This window comes from Amphiura filiformis, chromosome 1 (genome assembly GCF_039555335.1).
Source record: "Amphiura filiformis chromosome 1, Afil_fr2py, whole genome shotgun sequence".
NCBI lineage: Eukaryota > Metazoa > Echinodermata > Ophiuroidea > Amphilepidida > Amphiuridae > Amphiura > Amphiura filiformis.
The window spans coordinates 101935434-101956992 of record NC_092628.1 but is presented as its reverse complement, the minus strand read 5'-3'; the positions used below and the strand labels follow the sequence as shown (position 1 = coordinate 101956992).

General features: G+C 35.6%; 1 protein-coding gene and 1 long non-coding RNA gene across 3 annotated transcripts in view; both read left to right on the top strand.

Moving 5' to 3' along the window:
* LOC140160774 (programmed cell death 6-interacting protein-like) overlaps positions 1-12166 on the top strand; it is a 56311-nt gene extending 44145 nt beyond the window's left edge. For both annotated transcript variants that reach the window (XM_072184083.1, XM_072184075.1), the window contains one exon: positions 10122-12166. In XM_072184083.1, coding sequence (XP_072040184.1) covers positions 10122-10585 — 464 coding nt within the window. In that variant the 3' untranslated portion in view covers positions 10586-12166. The remainder of the gene's footprint in view (positions 1-10121) is intronic.
* A 395-nt stretch (positions 12167-12561) lies between these two features.
* LOC140160768 (uncharacterized) lies at positions 12562-16158 on the top strand. The gene is made up of 2 exons (XR_011860013.1): positions 12562-15188; positions 15280-16158. It is a non-coding gene; the product is annotated as an uncharacterized lncRNA (long non-coding RNA).
* Positions 16159-21559: the final 5401 nt, after the last annotated feature.

The following is a 21559-nucleotide window of genomic DNA, read 5'->3' as shown; positions in this document are numbered from 1 at the left end:
AAACTTTGTGCTGCCAGGATGTGCTGCATGATCAGTGTGATGTGCTCTGAAGAGATATTTTTGTGTAGACAAGATTTTTTTTTACAACCATGTAAGATTCAGAAGAAGAAAAGACAATGTATAGTCTGTCCACATAGAAGTACTAAGTAAATAGACCTCGGAAACTGGAGGTATGAGAATAATTATTTCAGTGCAATGCTTCTTTGGCGTGCCAAGTGCTGCGCGATTTGTGCACCACGCTCTTTTCGCGTCGCGTCGCGCTCGCGTGTGACGCAAAGCATCGACCCCCGATGCCACAGATTTGGTTTGTACTTCTAAGTGGACAGACTGTAGCAGGCATTGCACACTGTTCTCTTGCCATTTGGACCACAGTCCAAGGTTTAGGGTTAAGGTTAGGATTTTGTAGGATTTTATATTATAGATTTAGAACTTACTTTTTTATTAGACTATAGGATTTTGATTTATAGGTTTTGATGAATAACAATCATTAATGATACAGCCTGTAGCCTACATCAATAATACTGAAAAGATACTTAATAGTGAGCCTAGTATGAGCTAGTATATACTACAGGGTGTCCCAAAATAGCTTGACCTGACAAATGTAATGGTATCTTATGATTAACACAAGCATTAGTTGGGACTTTAGTGACACACAGAGTAACAAAAACCAAATAATTTTCACCAATTATAAGCCAAACAAAGTATAAAAGATTTGGCTTTCACATTATATAAACTCTGAATGATTAAATATCACTACATTCGTTGCAGCCTGATATTTTGGGACACCCTGTAAAAACCCAACATGCAGGGCATATAATTGTCCGGGATAATTGTTAAGCAGAATGCATACTTTATCAGCCCTAATTAAATTGGGAATTGAGAAAACCACTGAAGTAGATTGAGATCAAGGGAGCACAACACCAAATCCTTTCACATTTTGGTGTAACCCTTGATACTGATAGTTCCTGTAAAACAGGTTCCATACTGCACACAAGTGGGTGTACCATTGGAGCGAGATGATTAACCATGATTGTTTGATTAAATTACAAGATATGCAATTGATCAATGTTCAGAATACCTCAGAATGGTACATCTTGATCTGGTCAAAAAGTTGGGCCCCCAAAACACAGCAGGCTGGCAGAAGATAAGGGTAGCAGTGTTCATGTGCTCGTTGCTCAAAAGTGAATCTGAAAATTGCATAAATTATACTCTTAAGAAAATCCAATCCAAATATTGTGACAGAAAGATAAATGTAACTTATTTTATGTGTATATATTAGAGTCCGAAGTTTACCGTTTTCTAAAATCCATTTTCCGTGTTGTAATCCGTGTTGTAAAATTTGTAAATCCGTGCCTTGAATAACGCTTAAAATGTATAAACAACGATATTAATATCACAATAAATGTTCAATATCGCGATCAATATGCTCCGATTGGAATATTCTCACGATAATAGGCCGACTATTACGATGTTTGGAGAGATATAGGGGGTTCATGTATTGGTAATATACGTTTATTTTAGTATTATAAACAGTATTTTTATCATAAAAATTGACATACAACTCATGATTGTTTTTAACATTTATTTCTTTTATTTTTTAACAATTTTTGTCACATCATACAAAAATGTCACTTTCCGTGTTGTACCTCCGATTCCGTGATTTTCTTCCGTTTTCCGTAAAACGGAAAACTTCGGACTCTAGTATATATCAATGGGAGATTTATTTAGTGGTGTGCCCCCTGAACAATTTGGAACTCATTCTTGCAGATATTTCCCTGGACAATGCTCATAACACACACTAATTACCTCAAATTTACCAATTATACATACATGGTAAGAGCCAGTTTGGTTTCCTGGATTCAATGCTATGTTTACTGATCAAAAACTGTAACATACGCTGAGGCACCGGGATGAGGCAATTCCAAGAATCAAACCTTACTTCTGTGTATGCTTTGTCAGAAATAATTAAATGATAATTAGATGTTTTGAACATCTTGGAGTGCTGCAAAGAAGTAGTGCTCAGCAAACTCAGGTCAGCAAACGGAAAATGTTGGTTTATATGGTGTATATATGCTATAAAACATTTTAAAAACAGGTAAACATTTTGGAAAACTTGCTTCAAAACATTCTTTTAGTGTTTTTTTTAAATTTTATTTTAAATTAAAGTTTATTTGAATATTTTCCAATCACCATACTCAAATTTAGCCTGTCACTGGTTTGCTCAATTTTTGATTAAATCTGTTTGTTTGTTAATGCTTTTCTGCTTTTTGTCATGAATATAATTTTATTTATTTGATTTGTTCGGGGTTTTGACAACCCTGGATAACCCAAGAAAGCCTCTATTGAAGCTTATCTCCTTTGGGGTCTATTTGAACACCAGGATGGGTTGGGAACAGTCAGGGGTAAACACTAGTCTTTTTGAAATTGACTGCGAAGTATTTGACAGATAATGGCTCTGTGTACAGGGGACCGGCTTAACGTCCCCTCCGAAGGACGGCATACTTTCATTATTACTACCCAATTCTAAATTAACCATGAGGAGAGGGAAGTTTGAATTTAATCTGCAGAGGTTGCCAATTAATTTCAGACATAATTTCAGAATCAATCATTTTCATTAGGATATAGTACACATTCAGAATATATTGTATATAATTGATTTATAATACACATTGTAGTCATTGCCCTTGATGTAATTGGTTCTGTTTCTGGTATTTAAATATTGACAATTTATTCTATTTCCCTCATTTTTATTGGATTTTGTGTGGGCTATTTGACCTTGGTACATTTATAGGAAAATAAGTGACAGAATAATTTGAGAGGGGAACTTTTTAGAAAATCAGTTGATATTAAATTGGAATATGAAACTGGAATATTAAACCTGGATGAATATCTTCACAATTGAATCAGTTGATGTTTCATTTGACTGTATTTTGTTGGTAGTTATATTGAGGGGAGGGGGGGGTTAGAGGATGTCTGCATTCTCATTCCCCCCCAACACACACACACACAACTGAGACAAGTTTACATTTCAGGGTAAAAATGTCCAAGAAGGTCTAAATTAGAGAGGAAGATTAAAAGGACCACTTTTTAATATTAAACTGTAAGCAGGAGGAAGGGAATGAGGGGACTGCCTGTATGCTCAAAATACAAAATACACAAAAGTCAATTATTCAGGGTAAAAATGTCCGAGAAGGTTCAAATTAGAAAGAAAATCAACAATGGGACTGCTTTTTCATATTATTAAACTGTTTCAAGTATAAAAAGTATTTTTTAGGTGGGTGAAGGCCAATTTTTCCATTCAAGATTTAAAGAAAAAACATCCTTGGGCCCACCCCTGCTTGTCAATTAGTCATGAAGGGTAAATTTCTACAGAGCAGTGGAATTGCTCATTATATCACAGCTTATTATGTAAAGTGTTTTGATATTGAAATAATTGCTTTCATGTCACAGTCACATGTAATATGCTTCACCAAATTACCCTTTCATAAAATAAAAATCCAGAATTCCAGACCTAGAAGTAAGAAATAGAGTTGAAGACCCATTCTGTGATTTGCTCATCCGGAGGATTGTAAAAATCATCAAAATTCAAGATTTTGGCACATTTGTAAGTGTCATAGATGTGCTAACATAGCCTTCTACAGGTTTAAGCCGTAAGCCATGTATTAAAGACATATAAAACATTTTACATGAAATTGTAATGTCTGTACTTATGTAGAGAAATTTAGCTGCATGTATTTGAATGAGGCTTCAACTTTATCAAACTGTTTTCCTCATTTTGGCCAGATTTTTCATTTCAAAAATACCTTCTTTTTTTTCACTTTTGCTGGGATTACAAACTGGGGAATATTAAATCAAGCCAAAAGTCCACAAATTTATGAATTTGCGAGCGTAGCGAGCCAAAATATTATATTTTTAAAGCTTTTTTGGTCAAAAAAAGTCAAAATTTGGGGAAGAAAGCCCACTTTTCACAGAATTGCCCCCTTCCCTTGGAAAAAGTCCACTTTTTCAAAATCACACTCCCCACAAAAAATCCTGGCTACAGGCCTGTATTAAATGAATTATCCTCCAAATGGTTCAAACAATAAAAGCAATGATTCCAAAATAGCAGATGGCATGATAATAATAATATACGGTGACGAGGAAATAAAAAATAATCTCATTTGATCGTATTTAGAACACAGATATTCTGTGAAATGCTTTAAAGCAAGAAATTGAAATTGCTATTAACTAAAAACATATTCATTTGCAATAAATACATTATAATATGTATGATATTTGTTCCATGTACATTGTCATAACCAGAGGGGGTAAGGGGCAGCGTCTTGAGCCCAATCAGGATACTAGCTTCCTGCTACCTAGGCCTGCCTGAACTGCCAAGAAGTGGACCTTTTTTCCACAAAAAAAGATTTCACTCACAGACAATACAGTTGACCCCTTCCCTTATTGATCCCTCATTCATGAGCAAAAGTGTAACTGACCTGGGGGCAGGGGGGAAAGTTCCTTCCCCGGCTCGAAATACCAGGACAAAATTGGCCAAAAGTTGCAATGTGCATAATTTGACTCATTTCAGCGCTAAAATTCCACATTTTTGTGCGCATTGAGCATATTTTGTCCTAGTAAAGTAAAGGGTGAGAAGGAAAATTTTGAAATTGTGCCCCCTTGACTTGGTGGTCCTGGTTCATGAGTGAGTCTAGTTACACCACAGCGTGCACAATTGATGATTATAATACTGTGTGGTCAAATATGATGAGCATATGCTCAAATATGATGAGCATATTTTTAGCATGTAAGCGTACACGTACACTTAAAATAATACAGTGCATATAAACATCACAAAACTTCCTCAATGAAGAAAAAAAAGTGTTATCATATCCCCCATGTCGCATTTCATTTATAGCCATATTTCTCGTCGGATAATGTTTGCTTCATGTTTTGCTTCCTGGATATGAACATTTGTACTGATAGTACAATCAGAATTTACTGCTTACTTCCAACAAATGATTCACAACCTGAAATGTCAGATTTAGAGATGAATATGCCACCTTAAATTAGACCAAAATAAAAGGCAATATTCTCACAATCTGTAAAAAGACATTGTCATTTCCCCTATTATTAACACTTTAAAGCCTTAATGTACGATCTTTTTAAATTTTTAGATTTTTGTTTTTTCCTTTCAAAATGGTAATATGCAATCATTATGAAAGTTCCCAATACATTTGGACGCGAAAAACAATGAGAAATTGCAAAGAAACAACATCATAAACTTCACCTCTATCACTCGAAATATCTCGCACTAAATGGCGAATGCAGCCTCAGAGTTAGTCTCCCACGCAGCCACTCCCAGTTAGTTTGGTTACACTCCTCCACATGTGGAGGAGCGTAACCAAACTGGCTTCAGAGGAGACTATGATTTAGAGAGTCGTTCCGACATATTATCATAATCTCATAATATGTCGGACCAACAGAAAATCATCCCGTTTTACTACAAATAGGGCGAATTTGACAGTTTACTCATAGATTTAAGTTGGAACATGTGTAAGTATTACAAATATGCCAAAAAATCTGTTTTGAAAAAAATAAAGGAAAATTCTGAAAAAAGATTGTACATTAAGGCTTTAATAGACATTGAGTACAGCTACAGGGTTTACAAGTAATGGAAGTAAATAAAATGCCCTTTAGTTCACTTTTAATGAGTGTCCTGAACATCGCTTTCCTGGGTCAACCAACGAAGGAAATACAAAATACTAGAAAACAAAATGCTGGGATACAAAATGCTAGAATACAAAATGCTAGAATACAAAATGCTGGAGTACAATGGCTGGCAATTAATCTTAACAGAAGACAAACTATTACAAAGAATATAATGAAAGTGAACAAGATGTTCAAGTTTAAATGTTATCTCAGTTGCATCAGTACAAAATTTATCCTGTGAGCAGGAAGTCACTATCGTTATGGAGATCAAAACAGAAATTGGCAAATTTGAAATTTAATTCAGATTATTATAATGTTTGACTTTGAGCTAAGAATGATATTATACTATCGAGGGATTACAAAGCAATTTTGGCATGGAAACCCAAACTACAAAATAAGTAAAACAATTGAAAATTTATGAAGAACTGGAAATCCTACTTGACAGAAGTTTATCCTTTTATCAAGATTTGAGGGTTAGGGAAAGAAGGTCCTATCTGTAATAGCTACCTTATGGACATTTGGCAATTTCTACATTCTGTATTGTACACATGTAACAAATATGACACCTGGGAGCTATTGCAGATAGGTCCTTCTTGTGCTGCCCCTTGATTTGTGCAGGAAATCCTTGGCCTGCTAGAGATCTGAATGTATTCCTTATTTAGTTTCTTGGGTTGTGTTTTGTTTTTGTAATTTTTGCTGGAAAATGTTGCGTCTGTGGAATAAGCTTGCTTTGGCTGCTCACAGCATGCATGGATTGTATGTAATCACTAACACACACACACCGTCACTCCTGAACACCCCCTACACATAATAGTAGTCGCAGTGCTTGCAGTTGGTTCAAAAGATCTCAAAATAGCATGATGCATTATAAACAACATTCATTGTTGGGAGTGTAGGCTCAGCCTCATCAGAGGATGATTTAAGCACTTCCCAGCAAATCTTGCGGTTAGCACAGCTGTGCGAGTGAACATGACACCACTGCCCGCCCACTGCATACACACGTGCATGGTTAAATTTGAATTTGGACAGATATATTTACAATAAAAACACCTTCAAAAGGTTGGTCGATTTCACATTTTATGTTATCTACAGAAGGTGTGAATTATCCTTCATGCATACATCACTTTAGATCTGAAATCGACCAAGTAATAATGACACACGGGCAATTCTAAAACAAAACAACATCTCTCGCACAGAGTTCAATGGGATTTGAGAAGTAAAGTGGCAGTTGAAACTCTAGTGATAACACTTTTACAGTGCATGATGGGGCTTCCTTAAATCATCCTCTGTCTCAGCCTGTACTGGAGCGAATATAACTTGAAGAGCAAGGGGCAGGTGGGGGATGTACATGTGGGGTGTGCATTTGTATTTATCTATCCAAATGAGGTCACACACAGGAAAAAATAAAGGAAAACATGGACCCACAACAATTCAGGTAGATAGGATAAAGTTATGACCTTACTGAGGTCCTTGCTTTCCTGTCAGTGAGAGTAGGGGTGTGTGGGGGTGTGTTTACAAGTGTACCACTCCACACAACCCAATCCCCCACACACTAACAACATGTACACCAAAAAACCCTTTTACTTGTACATGAAAAAATACCAATAACACTTGTGAGTAGACCTGGCCGTGCATCCTTCAGTTTATCCGATTACCCCCTTGCATCCGGACAGGCTGTACTAAATGTGAACTGATAAGGGCAAGTGACTCACATAGGCCAGCCACCCAACAATCTTTGATGTCTCAAAAGATATCTACCAAATTCATTTTGACAGTTATGTTTTTTCCTCATCATACATTTTTAGAATATCCATTCCTATGTATTTTGATACTATCAACTACAAATATTGCTTCTTGTCTCTACCAATGGTGCTTTTGATTGACAGAGGTTCATTACGTTATTAGCTCTTATTGCAGCCACACACCATTTCAAGTAAAAATGAGTGAAGCAAACAAAAATCCCAAAATAGAAGCATTTTATAAATTGTTTTGTATTTGCTCTAACAAATACAGTATTCTTCTACTGTTTCAAGCTGAGTTTCAAGAGAACCTGTCTATTTTTGGCTGTTTTTATTGTTGAGTTGGACCGCTAAGATTATTGCTTTTTCACCTCATTGCTCATTGCACATGGTAGATATCTGCATACATGTGAGTCGGTTCATCTTGAAATGAAACTCTCCAAGAATATGGCTGATCATGTGAGCAAATTAACCGCCATGCACTGTACTTCAATTTCAATCAATAAATGAGACATAACATTAACAGAGCTATTAATATCACATCATTCACATAGATTTTATTTCTATGAACTGAACCATACAAGAGATTTAAAAAACAACGACATGTGGAACATAATCAAGAGGCCAGTAAAGGCCGGTTTCTCGAAGCATGGCTCAGGCTTCCTAAGCCATAGTCCTGTACACCAGTGCTTAAACTTTCACACTATACATCAGCTAGAATAAGAAATCAATAAAATGGATCCACATTGGTAGGACTAGCCTACTGGCTAAGGAAGCCTGACCACTAGCCAAACTTCAAGAAATCGGACCTAAGAAGCTAGGGAGTAGACATTACTGTCAATTGCACCAGCAGAACATTTACTACCAACACAAACATTTACCTACCACCAACATGAACCAAAAAGATAAAAGGGGAAAAATGATTTTTAATTTTAATCCATGAGTACTACCTACAAAAAGAGGATTATGATTTATTGAGCCAACCTGCAGCACGGTAAAAAATGGTGGTAATGCAGAAGCCCGGGAGGGGGGAAGGCTGAAAAGGAGTGGGTTTATAGCAATGTGATACGCCACAATGGCACATTGCATCTCCTATCAAATAAGCAGGCAAATAAGGACAAGCCATAGTGTATAGGCTTAGTCGAAGGCTTAAGACTGAAGTGTATTTTGTTGGATTAGGACATTGGAACAAGATGCAATGTATAAGCCTTATGTGGCCTTATTTCTAACGCTGGCAAGATGCAGAGAAGAGTCCGTATTCTGAAGCATATTATGTCATTGATGTAATACTCTCCATGTGGTTCACTAAACCACAGCAGTCATTCAGTTATAGCGAGATGTTGTTGTAAATACCATGTGTCAGATATGAGCATGGAAATAAATAGTATGAGTAAGCTTCCCCAGGGTAAGAGGAATTAACCAATTGACCGGCCTCTATGGTAATCGTGGACATTTTACAGACCTGAAATTTTCGGGAATTTAGAAAAATCATAAAGACAGTAATGTTCAACAAGTGTCTCAATTGGAAAAGGTATTGGTCAGAAAATAAATACGAAAAAGCAATGTTACCAGCACATTGAAAAAGTAAATGCTATAAAAGCGATGTGTGAAAGTTTACGAATGCAAAAATCTCTGCTACAAACTGTGCCAGCCACTAGCTGTCTAGCTAGTTGTAACCCTGATAACCATTTGACAGTTTGTCAACACCAGATTACTGAAACCCATAAGCCATTATGACATTATTACATAGCGCTGCGCAGTAAAGCCTGCCTTCCCAGGACAAATGCAACACAGGCGTCTCAAGACTTTTTCAAACTTATTCTTCAAACTGCTTCAAAACATTGTGTACATAGGTTGTCTCTTGCAAGCCGCTTTATAACTGATTTGAAACTTTTGATTAATTTTGTTTGCTTGTTTGTTTACATGTTTGTTTGCTTGTTTTCTTTCTGTTCATTTTGATGATTAACAAAACGCTGATGGATCAAAGTAATGAATCTTTCTTTTATACCATTTTCGTCTTATTGAGATGCAGCGTCTTTAAACGTGCATGTGTGTACACCATTGCTTTGAGTGAACGTGTACAATTAGAAGCTGCATGCAATGGTATGTGCACTGACGTCACCGCCTCACCAAGGTTAAAATGGGGATTGAATTTATTTTAGTAATCAATAATAATAATAACCTTGTATAAAACAAAATCTGGATGTGATTTTGAGTGAGACACCCTGTATATTTTCAGCAGGCTTGTAATACTTCCTGCAAGCTGTCTTTGGTTATTTTCACCTCAAGTGAGAGGCGATAAGAAGCGGGTATAGGATACGATTTATTAGGATACCAATGGTAACAACTGGGAGGTTTTGGATTTCTGTTTAACTTAGCAACTGGGTGTTGTCAAGCGATATTAAGATTGATTTTATAGCCCTGATCATCTGAGTTTTCCTTTTTATTAAACCCCAACTTGTATACTTCATTATATTGGTTACAAAATTTGCAAAAATAAACACAGCTGGAAGGATCCAGGAATGGGTGTTTTGCTAAATCTTGTTTTGATTCTAGCTTATAGTACATTGGCACTACTTGGATTTATTTTATTAAGTTTATTTTAGGTAAACCGGTGGATCAACATAATACTTAGTATCTTGCCACAATTTGACACATGTTATCTTGTTTTTTCTCTCTCTTATAATACAGTTCCACCTGCAAGACCGCCAACACTTCCCCAGAGATCTCAACAACCAAGTGCCGCTGCCAGTTCAGCACCGCCAGCCTCTTCAGCACCGCCCCCTGGTTCAGCACCGCCCCCTAGTTCAGCGCCCCCTGCCTCAGCACCAGGATACTATCCTCCATATGGAGGTCAAGCACCACCACCTAATGCAGGTATGCCATATCAGAATCCACCCCCACGAGGACAAGCACCAGGAGGTTACCCTACACAACAATATCAACCTATGCCGTCATATGCTCCATATGGTGGGTATGCCCCAATGCCAGCATATAACCCATATGGGAACCCCCCTCCTCAGGCCCAAGGACCTCCGGGCCCGTACCCACAACAGCAGTATCAGTATCCTCCTCAACAAGGTTACCCACAACAACAGTATGGACAACAACAGCCTGCATATAACCCATATCAGCAGCCTCCACCAAGGTCTTAGTCTCAACATGATATAAATGACATGCAAAAAAAAAAATATTTTAATTAAATAATTTGTATTGTAAATGATACAAAATGTACTACTGTAACTTGTAAATTATGGATCAGTGTTTATTTTGATTAAGAAACTTATTTCTTAAAAAGGTTTTTTTTATATTAAGACTTAATTTTTGAAATTTTATTGGTGTATTACACATCGAGGTGGAGTATTTATTCAGTCCCTGTTTTGTCACATGTAGATTATGAATTTGATTGGAAAGAGGAAAGGTCTCCCTTCTCTTTTCCTTCTTTTTTAGATGCAATTTCACTTATAAATTTGAAGCCATATCACATGGTAGCAAGATACATAACCAGGAATTTGTCAAGAAAGGCCAATTTGCAAAGACTACAATGTATCTTTAGTTCTTAAGCCCAACCCACAGTAGACCCTGATCCACCATTACTCTCTACATGGTTGGGAGATAAACATCAATAGAACCCATATTTTCATTTTTCATACATGTGAATTTTGAAAAAAGATCCTAAAACTTCCAAAATGAAACCTTGGACCAAAAAGTTTAGCTCCTCTTTTCAAAGAAATATAAAACTTTTAAAAACCTGACAAACTCATTGGCATATAAATGGTAAATAAACCAAAAGAAATACTTAGAATCAAGTAGAGTTTGTTGCCTTCAGGTAAGTGATGTGCCAAATTGGGCTATTCCAGTTGAAATCCATACACCCCTTATGGAAGATAGGACCTTAATCTTCCATACTGGGAGTGTGAATTTTGAATGGGTGACTCCATTTGAAATCTACTGTGTGGGAGATTAAGGTCATTTTTTCCATGGGGGTGTATGGATTTCAACTGGAATAGTCCACCATTTATGTCACTATCTACTATTATATCCCCCATCCATTCATAAATTCTAGACAGCTCAGCTATTACTATTCAACAGTTTTACTGTCATCCAACAACAGCAACGTTTGATATTTACTATCCCAAAAACGCTTAAACCGTGCGATGCATTACAACCTTTTGCACCTTAGCTATACGTAGTATGTACATGTATGTTGTGCATGTGCAGGAAAAGAGCCTGCTTCCTAGTGCCATTTGTGAGTGTGTTGTCTCTTGGACTCACCAACTAACTTAGTTGTGGGTAAATTATTTGGAATATGATTGTATTATGTAATGGCAAAACTTGTATTGTCAAATGAGTATTTAAAAATTCTTGAAAAGTTATAGAATTTTTTGTATAAGGTATATAAACCTAAATGTTCAACCATCTTAAATACTTGTAATGGTACAAATATAATCTGTGTAAGATGGATTGTTTCATTTCATTCTCTCCATACTGGCTTGTGAAATCTAACAAGCCATCTTTTAGGCGACCAAAAATCCTGTTCTACAGACCCAATCGACCCAGATTTTCCATTTTTTAGGTTTTTTTTATTTTTTATTATTTGCTATGCATGTAAAATCAGCCATTTTTTGGCCAAAAATGGACTGAGTTTGATGGATATTGTTGTATGCATGTAAAATCAGCTGCTTTAGCAAAACTAAGACCAAAAAAATGAGTACAACATGAGGGAAAAAATTGCAAAAAAAATAGCAATTTATTCAAATTGGTGATTTTTAGAGTCATTTGCTAAAAAAAAAAAAAACACCTGCCTGTTATATATACAGTACAGCAGGGGGTTTTCGGTCGCCTTACCTCATGATTATATTTCAACCATTACATTAATGGACAACTGAATTATGTATACTATTTTGCCAGCATGTTGTTTTTTATACCACTACTACTATTACAAAGGATATGTTAAATGTGTAGCTAACTGAAGAAGTCTTGAAAGTCAATTCATACTATCAACCAGTGTATAAATGGTTTTATGAATTATTGTTATGATGTTAATTCAAAGGGTCATTCAGAGATTGTGTGAGATTGGCATCTCATTTTACTACATCTCGAAAGGAAATGATCTGATTCCGGCTTGCTGAATAAAAATGGAATGTAGGCTTTGAATATCATCTGTGAGCTCCAAATGTGATTACTTGGCTCAACTTCAATATGGCCATATGAAATCAGTTTTTTGGTTCTCGTCCCCGCCTGCATAGTTTTCTAGAGTTGGTCCATATTTTTTATCTTTTTCAATTGTAAGTATAAATTTTGATTTTAAAGCTCCAGCTAGTCAGTATGATGATAAAAAAAGTTATTTGAGCAATGTGAATCACTTTTAACCAATTTTTGTAAAAAGGGGGGGGGGACTCGCCCATCCATGTCAATCCATGATAATGATTCTTTCTGACAAGAACCAAAAAATTAATTTCATGCGGCCTATAAGAGGAAGTGTTAGTAAAAGCTGAAAATATTCAATTATGATCTTGAATGGAATAACAAACCCAATCAGGATTTATAACCTTTCCTCAACTTTAAAACAAAGTCACATCACCATTCTTTCTAGAAGATATTTACCCGGATCTCAAAAGCAAAAACAACAACAGAATCTCTTAATGTCCCTTTAAAATTGTAATCATATTGTATGTATTGACGAGTTAATTACTCCTGACATTCCGGTTATGAAATACATGGCACATGCAGCAAGATACTACAGCTGACAGTAATTGTGTATTAAACCTCACTAACTCAAAGAGTTGAATAAACCTGCATGGGATTCTACATTTTGGATTGGTTAGGTAGGAGCGGCTGGGATTCGGAAAACATACCCCAACAATATACAAAATTTGACAAAGACAGCAGATTATTGGCCCTTGTTCATTTTTTAGTTCTGGGTTTTTAAGCCCAAAGGACAGTCAAATTACTCTTTAAGATCACAAAAAGTATACATGTAGGAATTGTTTTGTGTTTGATTAATATTCAAGAGAGATTGGATTTTTCGTATTGACCATTTCATTATCGTCATCAAATATTTAAAAAGGCTCAAGTGCAATCTTCAATGAAATTAATAGCTAGTATCTAAATGAATAATAATTAAGATTAAAACAATGAATATTGCACTACACTACAGAGATTATAAAACTTTGATTAAATGAAGTAATAAGATAAATTTATTGTACTAGTTTTGTATTATTTTGTTCACCATGTATCGCTGTTGAAGAATGTTTTTTTAGCTTTTACTTTTCTACCAAAAAGTAGTAAGGCAAACTTTTATTTAGTAGCCTGCAACTCATCAATTTCAAATTATACACTATTTAACAAGTTTTACTCAAATGTTGTCCATCAACCAATCGGTTGTGTAATAAGAATTGTAATTGAGCTGGTATTGACATTGGTAACAAAGTAAACATTGTTTTCCCAATTTCTGCTTTTTGCAGTAGATTTCTTAACCGCTGCAAAAACATACAAGTGCTCATTAGTACATTATATACATGCAGCTTGTTAAAATTTAATTGTTATTGAATATTGTATCCAACACTTTGAACATTATTCTAAGAATATTCTAATTTTTGGAATAAAATCTGTTGAGTTTCAATTCAGCATTATTAAAGAATAGATTGAAATTTTAGACTACTATAATATGATCAGCTCGTAATATGCGAGTCAATAAAGTCCGAAATTAACAAAAGCGTGCGTCAGTCCCTCAAAACGCAATTCCCATAGGCGCTGCGACTTGCTGTGAGTACACTATTCAATATCAGTACACAATGTTATGAGTCCCGCCTAGTACGAGCTGATCAGAGTATAGCACATTTCAACTTTAGCCAAGAAGATTTGGAAGGGGGTTGAGGGTGTGGACAGTGGTTGTAGGATATGTTGTGCATTCATGTGCACCTCTAAGCAAGGTAATGCAATCTATATGCATCAAGTTACATTGCTTTGGTACACACTTGACATAAGTTTTCCAATTTTGGTAAGGGAGTAGAAAAATCTGATTTATTGCAACATTGTGATGCCATGAAGCAAAATGACTCATTTGTCAAGTAAGATACATGTTTCTTGCCCATTGTACAGAATAAACATGCTGACAATCGATACCAGTGCATGAGATATAATATTTTATATTGCTAACCTAAACAATTCAATATTAGCTAATAATGTAACATTTCATGTATCAATTTGAGTAACAAACAACTCATCTTGCTTCCTTGTATCACATATCCATTCAGTGGAGGTACCAATGTCCATGCCTTTGTTTCCTCCCTCAGTCCTCACTTGCTGGAATTCAGTTTTCGTCATTGCACCCCCAGCCCCCCCCCCCTTCCCAAAAATATTTTGGTGCCACCACTGTATCCTTTGCTGTCAGCAAAAACATAGAGAATATAATTTTCATTTTGATATTTGTTATGTATATTATACATATTATTAAGTTATAATAAAAGAAATGTAACAATTGTATATAGATCTAAAGAGCACGGTATGTAGATACAGTGTAGGGTTCCAAATTTTATGATATAAGAAACAGATAGCAAGCAGATGTGCATAATTATTAATGAAGGCATATCCTTGCTGGTCCATGCAGTGCGAAGACTAAATTGCAGCACTCACTTTGCATCTGTGATCCCATATTTTCCAAAGAACAATCATATTTTATGTGGTTTAAATGCAGGAAAGACATCATCAAACATGGTCTAATAGACCTATCAACCCTCATCAGTATTCAAGGAGGTAGTGATAGACCAATCAACCGGTCAATCAACCCTCATGAATATTACAGGTGAGAGTGATGACCAATCAGCCCTCATCAATATTCAAGGAGGGAGTGATAGACCAATCAACCCTCATGAATATTCAAGCATGGAATGATAGACCAATCAACCCTCATTAATATTCAAGGGGAGTGATGACCAATAAACCCTTATGAATATTCAAGGAGGGAGTGATAGACCAATCATCAACCCTCATGAATATTTAAGGTAGGAGTGATAGACCAATCAACCCTCATGAATATTCAAGGGGGGAGTGATAGACCAATCAACCCACATGAATATTCAAAATGGTCTATATCATAGGTTATAGGTTTTAAGAAACTTTCAATTATTGTACTTAACCAGTGATATTGAAGAATGGTAAGTTACTGCATTCAAGTTAGTATTCCGTGTGTCCAACTCATTTTGCTTGACATCTTTATATTATATGTGGGCCACTGTTAGCTTTGTAAAATCATACATGTGTAAATCCTGTACATATCTGGAGAAAATACCAAGAAAATTGAAAAATTGTCTACAAGTACATTGTAAGTGTATAGCAGGCTATCAATATCGACACAAAACTGTTTTTTTCTATCATGGTTCTGCTACAGGTAAAGCTTTTTGAGTCACATGTGATCTTATTCATACCATTTCATGTCATTGGATATATGATTGTGGTTTTCCTAAGAAAGAAGATCAAAGGTCAAATTTTCCTGTTTGATCTTTGATCTCTTGACATAAGGGTCAAATGTCAAGCAATTTCATATATATAAATTCAAATGTAAACTATTTGCTAAGGTTTTGTGTCAAGTAAATGTGTGGATATGACACAAGTTTATAAGGTGGATAATGTGCAGAGCTAACTTGCAATCACACACATACTCAAATAGATTGAATTAAAATCTTCACAAAGATTGGTGTGAAAATACCAATTGTAAGAAAGGTAATTTGTTTTCTTAATTTCTTTTGTCTCAACTAATAGGATGCGCTTAAGGTAGCTTACTTATTTTTCTACTTAAGCAAATAGTACATTATTTATAACATACTTGTATCCAAAAGTATGCTTATTGCTTAGAGAATTATTGTAAAAGTGAAATTTAACACTCTCCACACCGGTTGTTGACTGCAGATGACAAGTTTCAAATTTTCTTTAAAAATTTTCATGACCATATTTGGAGTTGCCATGAAAAATATGTAAAAATGAGTACAAATACGCTCAGTATTGGTTCAGTGGTTCTTGAGATAGCTCTTGATATTTTGAGAAAATATTTCAAGACTTGGTACTTTCTATGTTGAAGCCTATGGATAGCTTGCAGAGCGTTAATGCAATGCAGCTTTAATACAGTGATGAGAACCCAACCATTCTGTAGATTTTACAATTTTTTACAATAAACAAACTTGGATGAAGGTGGTTGATGCGGTGTATTACCAATGTATAAAGTATCAGTATTGGGAGTTATTTGGGACATCGTTAGATTTTGCAATCGACCAGAATTGTGATCTTTATGTATAAATCAATCCTTTTCTATAGTGTTTTTATGTAAAATGTTTATTAGTATTGTTAACATTGCACAATAAAAACATCAAACCCAGAAATCCTCTAACAGGCATAAGGGATCCTAGAATCACATGGTAAACTGAAAATACAGTTGCCCATGATGCAAAATCAAAATATACACAGATAAAATTAGAGAATAAAAGATAGGATTTTGTCTTTTGCCTATCAATATCGTGTCATAATGGATGGGCTGGCCAATATTTTGAGTAGTGGATACCAGTGCACACTACGATACAAAATATTGGCCAGCCCATTATGACACAATATTGGATAGGCAAAAGACAAAATCCTATCTTTTATTCTCATTTTCATTCAGTTTAGTATGCTTTTAAGTAAAAGTGCTTTTGTTTTAAATGAATGAAACCGTTGCGAACATTTAACATGTGTATCACGTGAATGCATTATCGCGTGATCATTGAGCTAGCATACCGCCGTTGCGTGTCGACGCACTCGCTGTCTTATATGACTATCCACTATCGTGTCATATTGTGTGTATTCTTGACAAGACACACCAACTGAATTAGAATTGATATTAAAGTGCCCACAAAATTAGTTGCTTTACAGCAGTTTTGTTACATTAAGCATGAATTAGGAAACAAGGAATTTAAGATAGAAGAACCAAAATATGTTGCCTTACATTTTTCACTTAGGGAATAGGAAGCATGCTCAATTTAGTTTTCAACATGTAGTCTGCTAAATCATAGAAGTAAGTCTGTTAACAGAGAAGATTATCTTACCATTCCCAGAATCCTTTGCAACATGATGCATCACCTCATTACAGCGAATAGCACTCCTGCATAGTGTCATCGCCCCGATATCTTCATTTTAGAAATCACCATGGTAGGTTGAATCCACAGCCACGCATGGCCATTTTATTCCGACATTTAATATGAGACGCAGTAGCCAAGTGACCTGACTAAGGCTACTGACAATAGCCGGGGTCGTTGATTTCTCGCTGTGTGAGTAAGCTTGTATACGACATTGCGGTCAATGGTCATACTGCCTCCACTGAGAGTAGTGAGTGCAGCTATAGCCTGCGCGCTGTAGTCCATACAGGACCAACGCAATATAAAATTAGAATTTTGGTCAGATTTTGAATTCAAGACGCACTGCCTTTTCTCAAATTCGAAATCATTTACGGGAGATATTCATCATTTTCCACCCCGGTATCCGAAGATTTTCGTTTGATATCAAAATCGTGCATAGCAATTCACATGTATCGATCCCGGGTATTTATTTTAGTATCTCTGCTGCACCAAATAATTATTAGCCAGGCGATGTCGGTGTGTCCTGTTACTTTGGACAGATTCCCTTTGTTTTCATGTTGAGAATAAGAATGGCTAAACTTGGGATGATAGTCAAAGAATATATTTCGCAAGATCTGGATGTGCTCAGTTCATCGGGTACATTTCATCACTAGCAAAATAAGCAAAACAGTACAGAAAATTGAAATGGAAGAAATGCATTGTGGGATGTGCAAGATGTCTTTTCTGGTCTCTAACTTCCATAGCTAAATCAACTCTTGGCTCACATGATTCTACACCCATGGGCTATTCCAATTGGAATACATACACCCCCTATTGGACATGACCTTAATCTCCCACACATGAGTGTAGATTTCAAATGGAATCATCCATTCAGGTAACCCCATTTGAAATTCACATTACCTGTGTAGAAAATTAAGGCTGTGTCTTCCATAGGGGGTGTATGGATTTCAACTGGAATAGCCCAAATGTCCACACCCAATGTCACTTGGAATTAAATGAATATGGAAGGTAAGGGGAATGAATGTGGGATACATAATGAAATGTGTTCCTCCTTATTTTGGTTCCAGAGTGTAGGAAGCGTGCTCAATTAATCCCCAACCTATGCTATATGATCATGGCTTTCGTGATTCTGCACCAAAATGTCGGTATGAACTATACAATTTTTACAAACCTGTGATTTTAAGGGTGGTGGTCAGATTTGTTCATATCATGTTTCATACCTCAAAATGAGGCCTGTACCAAAATAATTTGATTCTGAAGTTTTGAGTGAATTCAATATTGCACAAGTTTTGATATTTAAAGCTTCAGAATGATCCACAGAACTATGGGTGGTAACCATCATGGTGGATGAGGCTATCACTTTTTCATTCATAACACTATCATTTAAGTACTAAAATTTCACTGGGATCAAGTTTGATGCCAAAATCTCTGTTTTGATAGGATAAAGTGAGGGGGGATGGACAAGGCTATCAATTTGGTCAGACCCCTTTAAATGCACTTTGGAAAGGGAAAAGATGGTGTCAGTGCACAGAATTCTATATACACAAGAACTGGTCATCCCTATACCGATGCGTGGCCGCAAACGTAACCGTCCCGGCTGAAAAATGAATCAAAAAGGTACGGCAAGAATTTTTCGCATCACGTGCGTCAAGTTCACTTTTCAATGTGCAAACTGTAGTTAGGATAATGAAAACGACTGGTAAGCAAGTCTACTAAATGACATCAAAATCTGAAGAAAAAAAATGGCGGACCGTCGCCGGCCCGGTCGCCGGACCCTTTCCAGAACTAATGCAGCATATTTAGCCATTGTCAACATGGGGTCATCACCAAGAATATTTTCCTTAAATAAAAAACTAACTCCTCCGCTATGTGGTATTTCACAATATAACGTTAATGGAAAGAAAAGGGCAAATGTTTTTCGTGTTTCGAATTGGACGAGTGACAAGCTCTAATGACGCCATGATGTAAACAACGTTATCGCTATTAATAATTAATTAGGTAAACCCAAATATGGAGGTATCCAAAAGTATGCTAATTTGAAGTTCGACGAATCAGAATACGATCCCGGTATCCAATTATATGCAAATGAGTTGAAGGAGGTTACGTGAACACATTATACTTATTCTCATCTAGCTTTACTAAAAGATCTTTGTGTCAGTGATATACCAGACAAAAATACATAAGTGGCAAAATTGTTATGTCCTCTCATTCCTAGCTCATATGAATACATTCATGCACAATGCACTTGAAAATCAATTTTAACATGCAGAACTATGGGACAAAATGAGGGGTCTGAACAAACCTAAAGAAAGATGTACATAAATTATGAAATCGCTTTTGTCCCAGTAGTTGCCACAACTGCCACCCCCCCCCCTATCCCCTCCTGTGTGCCCACTGTGGCACACGTGTCATTTTAGATTGTGTATCTCATCAATGCTATGGCAAATGCCTTGATGGTTAATTGTATACATGTAGAGTAAATACAAAACCTATGAATGAGTAAAGTTCAATAATATTGTATTTTAATCTACGATAGGCCAATATTGATTATAAAAATCAACAACTGGCAGACATCCTGGGGCAGACATAGTCTCAATTACTTGTCAATAGGAATATTTAAAAATATTAAAATTATAATTACATTGAAATTGCACAATTATAACATTAACTTAGCAAAGATAAGATTGCACTCAAAAAATTTGAAATTGCTGTAAAATGAAAAATGAAATCCACTCTACTCTCTGAATTCCATGATACAAAAATGTATTTATATATAATTATTTGCTGCTCGATTTTTGGGTGTGCTTGTGATAGAGAAGTGAGCCCTCGCTTGATTATAAAAGAAACCTACAGTCTGATTCTGTGGGCTCAAGTATCACGGTGATACTGTATATAGCTGGATAGTTTAGCTGTACGAATTGTTCACGGTTTGAACTCTTTAAAGTGTTTGGAGCGGTTTTACGATTTCTTATATTCGCAGTTATTATGGTTACAAACAGTAACAAATCAAAGCCCATGGTAACAAATATTTCCGCAGGCTTGTAAATTCACCCTCCTGAAATTAAACATGAAAATAAAAACTTCATGAAAAAATACCACTATCAAGTATTTGTTGTGACTAGAAAACGAGCCTGTGATATACAAAGATGGTGTGTACGTGCATGCCTTGCCCACGCATAAAACTGTAACTTGAAAATAAAAAGAAATTTTGTAGGCTTATTTGTTAAATGTTTTAGACAAAAATCAATGTTCTGTTTCAATAACATTTGTACATAAAGCATATAAGCTCTGCATTTTTGGCAAAATCAAAATTGACTTGTTAAAACTATGACAAACAGTGCTTGTATGTATACCCGCATTGTATAGGCTTATATCAAAATTTTGATGACATCAAAGAACAAACTTTCTTGAAAATCTTGTTTCTTGAATCCGGTCTTGAATCAAAAATCTGATATTGAGTATTGCAAATATACAATTTGTATGATGAATGCAGCTGCTAAATGAAGTCAAATACAAAATGCTTAGCAGGCCTCAACATGTTCAACATTTTTATTTAACCAACGAACAATTCAACTCTTGCACAGCACCACTTGATATCCTTATCCATGGTATTTACCTTCAGCTTTAATGCAAACACTTCAGGTACAGTAACAGAGACTGACTCAGCTGAGCCACTTAGTATCCAGGGTGTATGTTTTGATTTTATTTTCGCAGAAATTTATTTTTGTGATATTAAACAACTAAAAGCTACTAAAATACACTTTGTATCTTCTTAAAAATAAAGGGATAAATAGTAATAGAAATGGGATGTTTTAATTTCAATAACATAAAATGTAATGACATTATTTAGGAGAATTATTACTTTAAATGAAGGAAGATCTGTGAAGTAAAATTATTGTGTGATCCCTGAATTGGCATGCTGTTAGTTTCGTGTGCATAATTTTTCATTTTGGAATTTTTTTTAAATTGTTAGGTTTTTTTTGTTGATATTTATGTAAATGTAGAGTAACTTTATATAAAAAC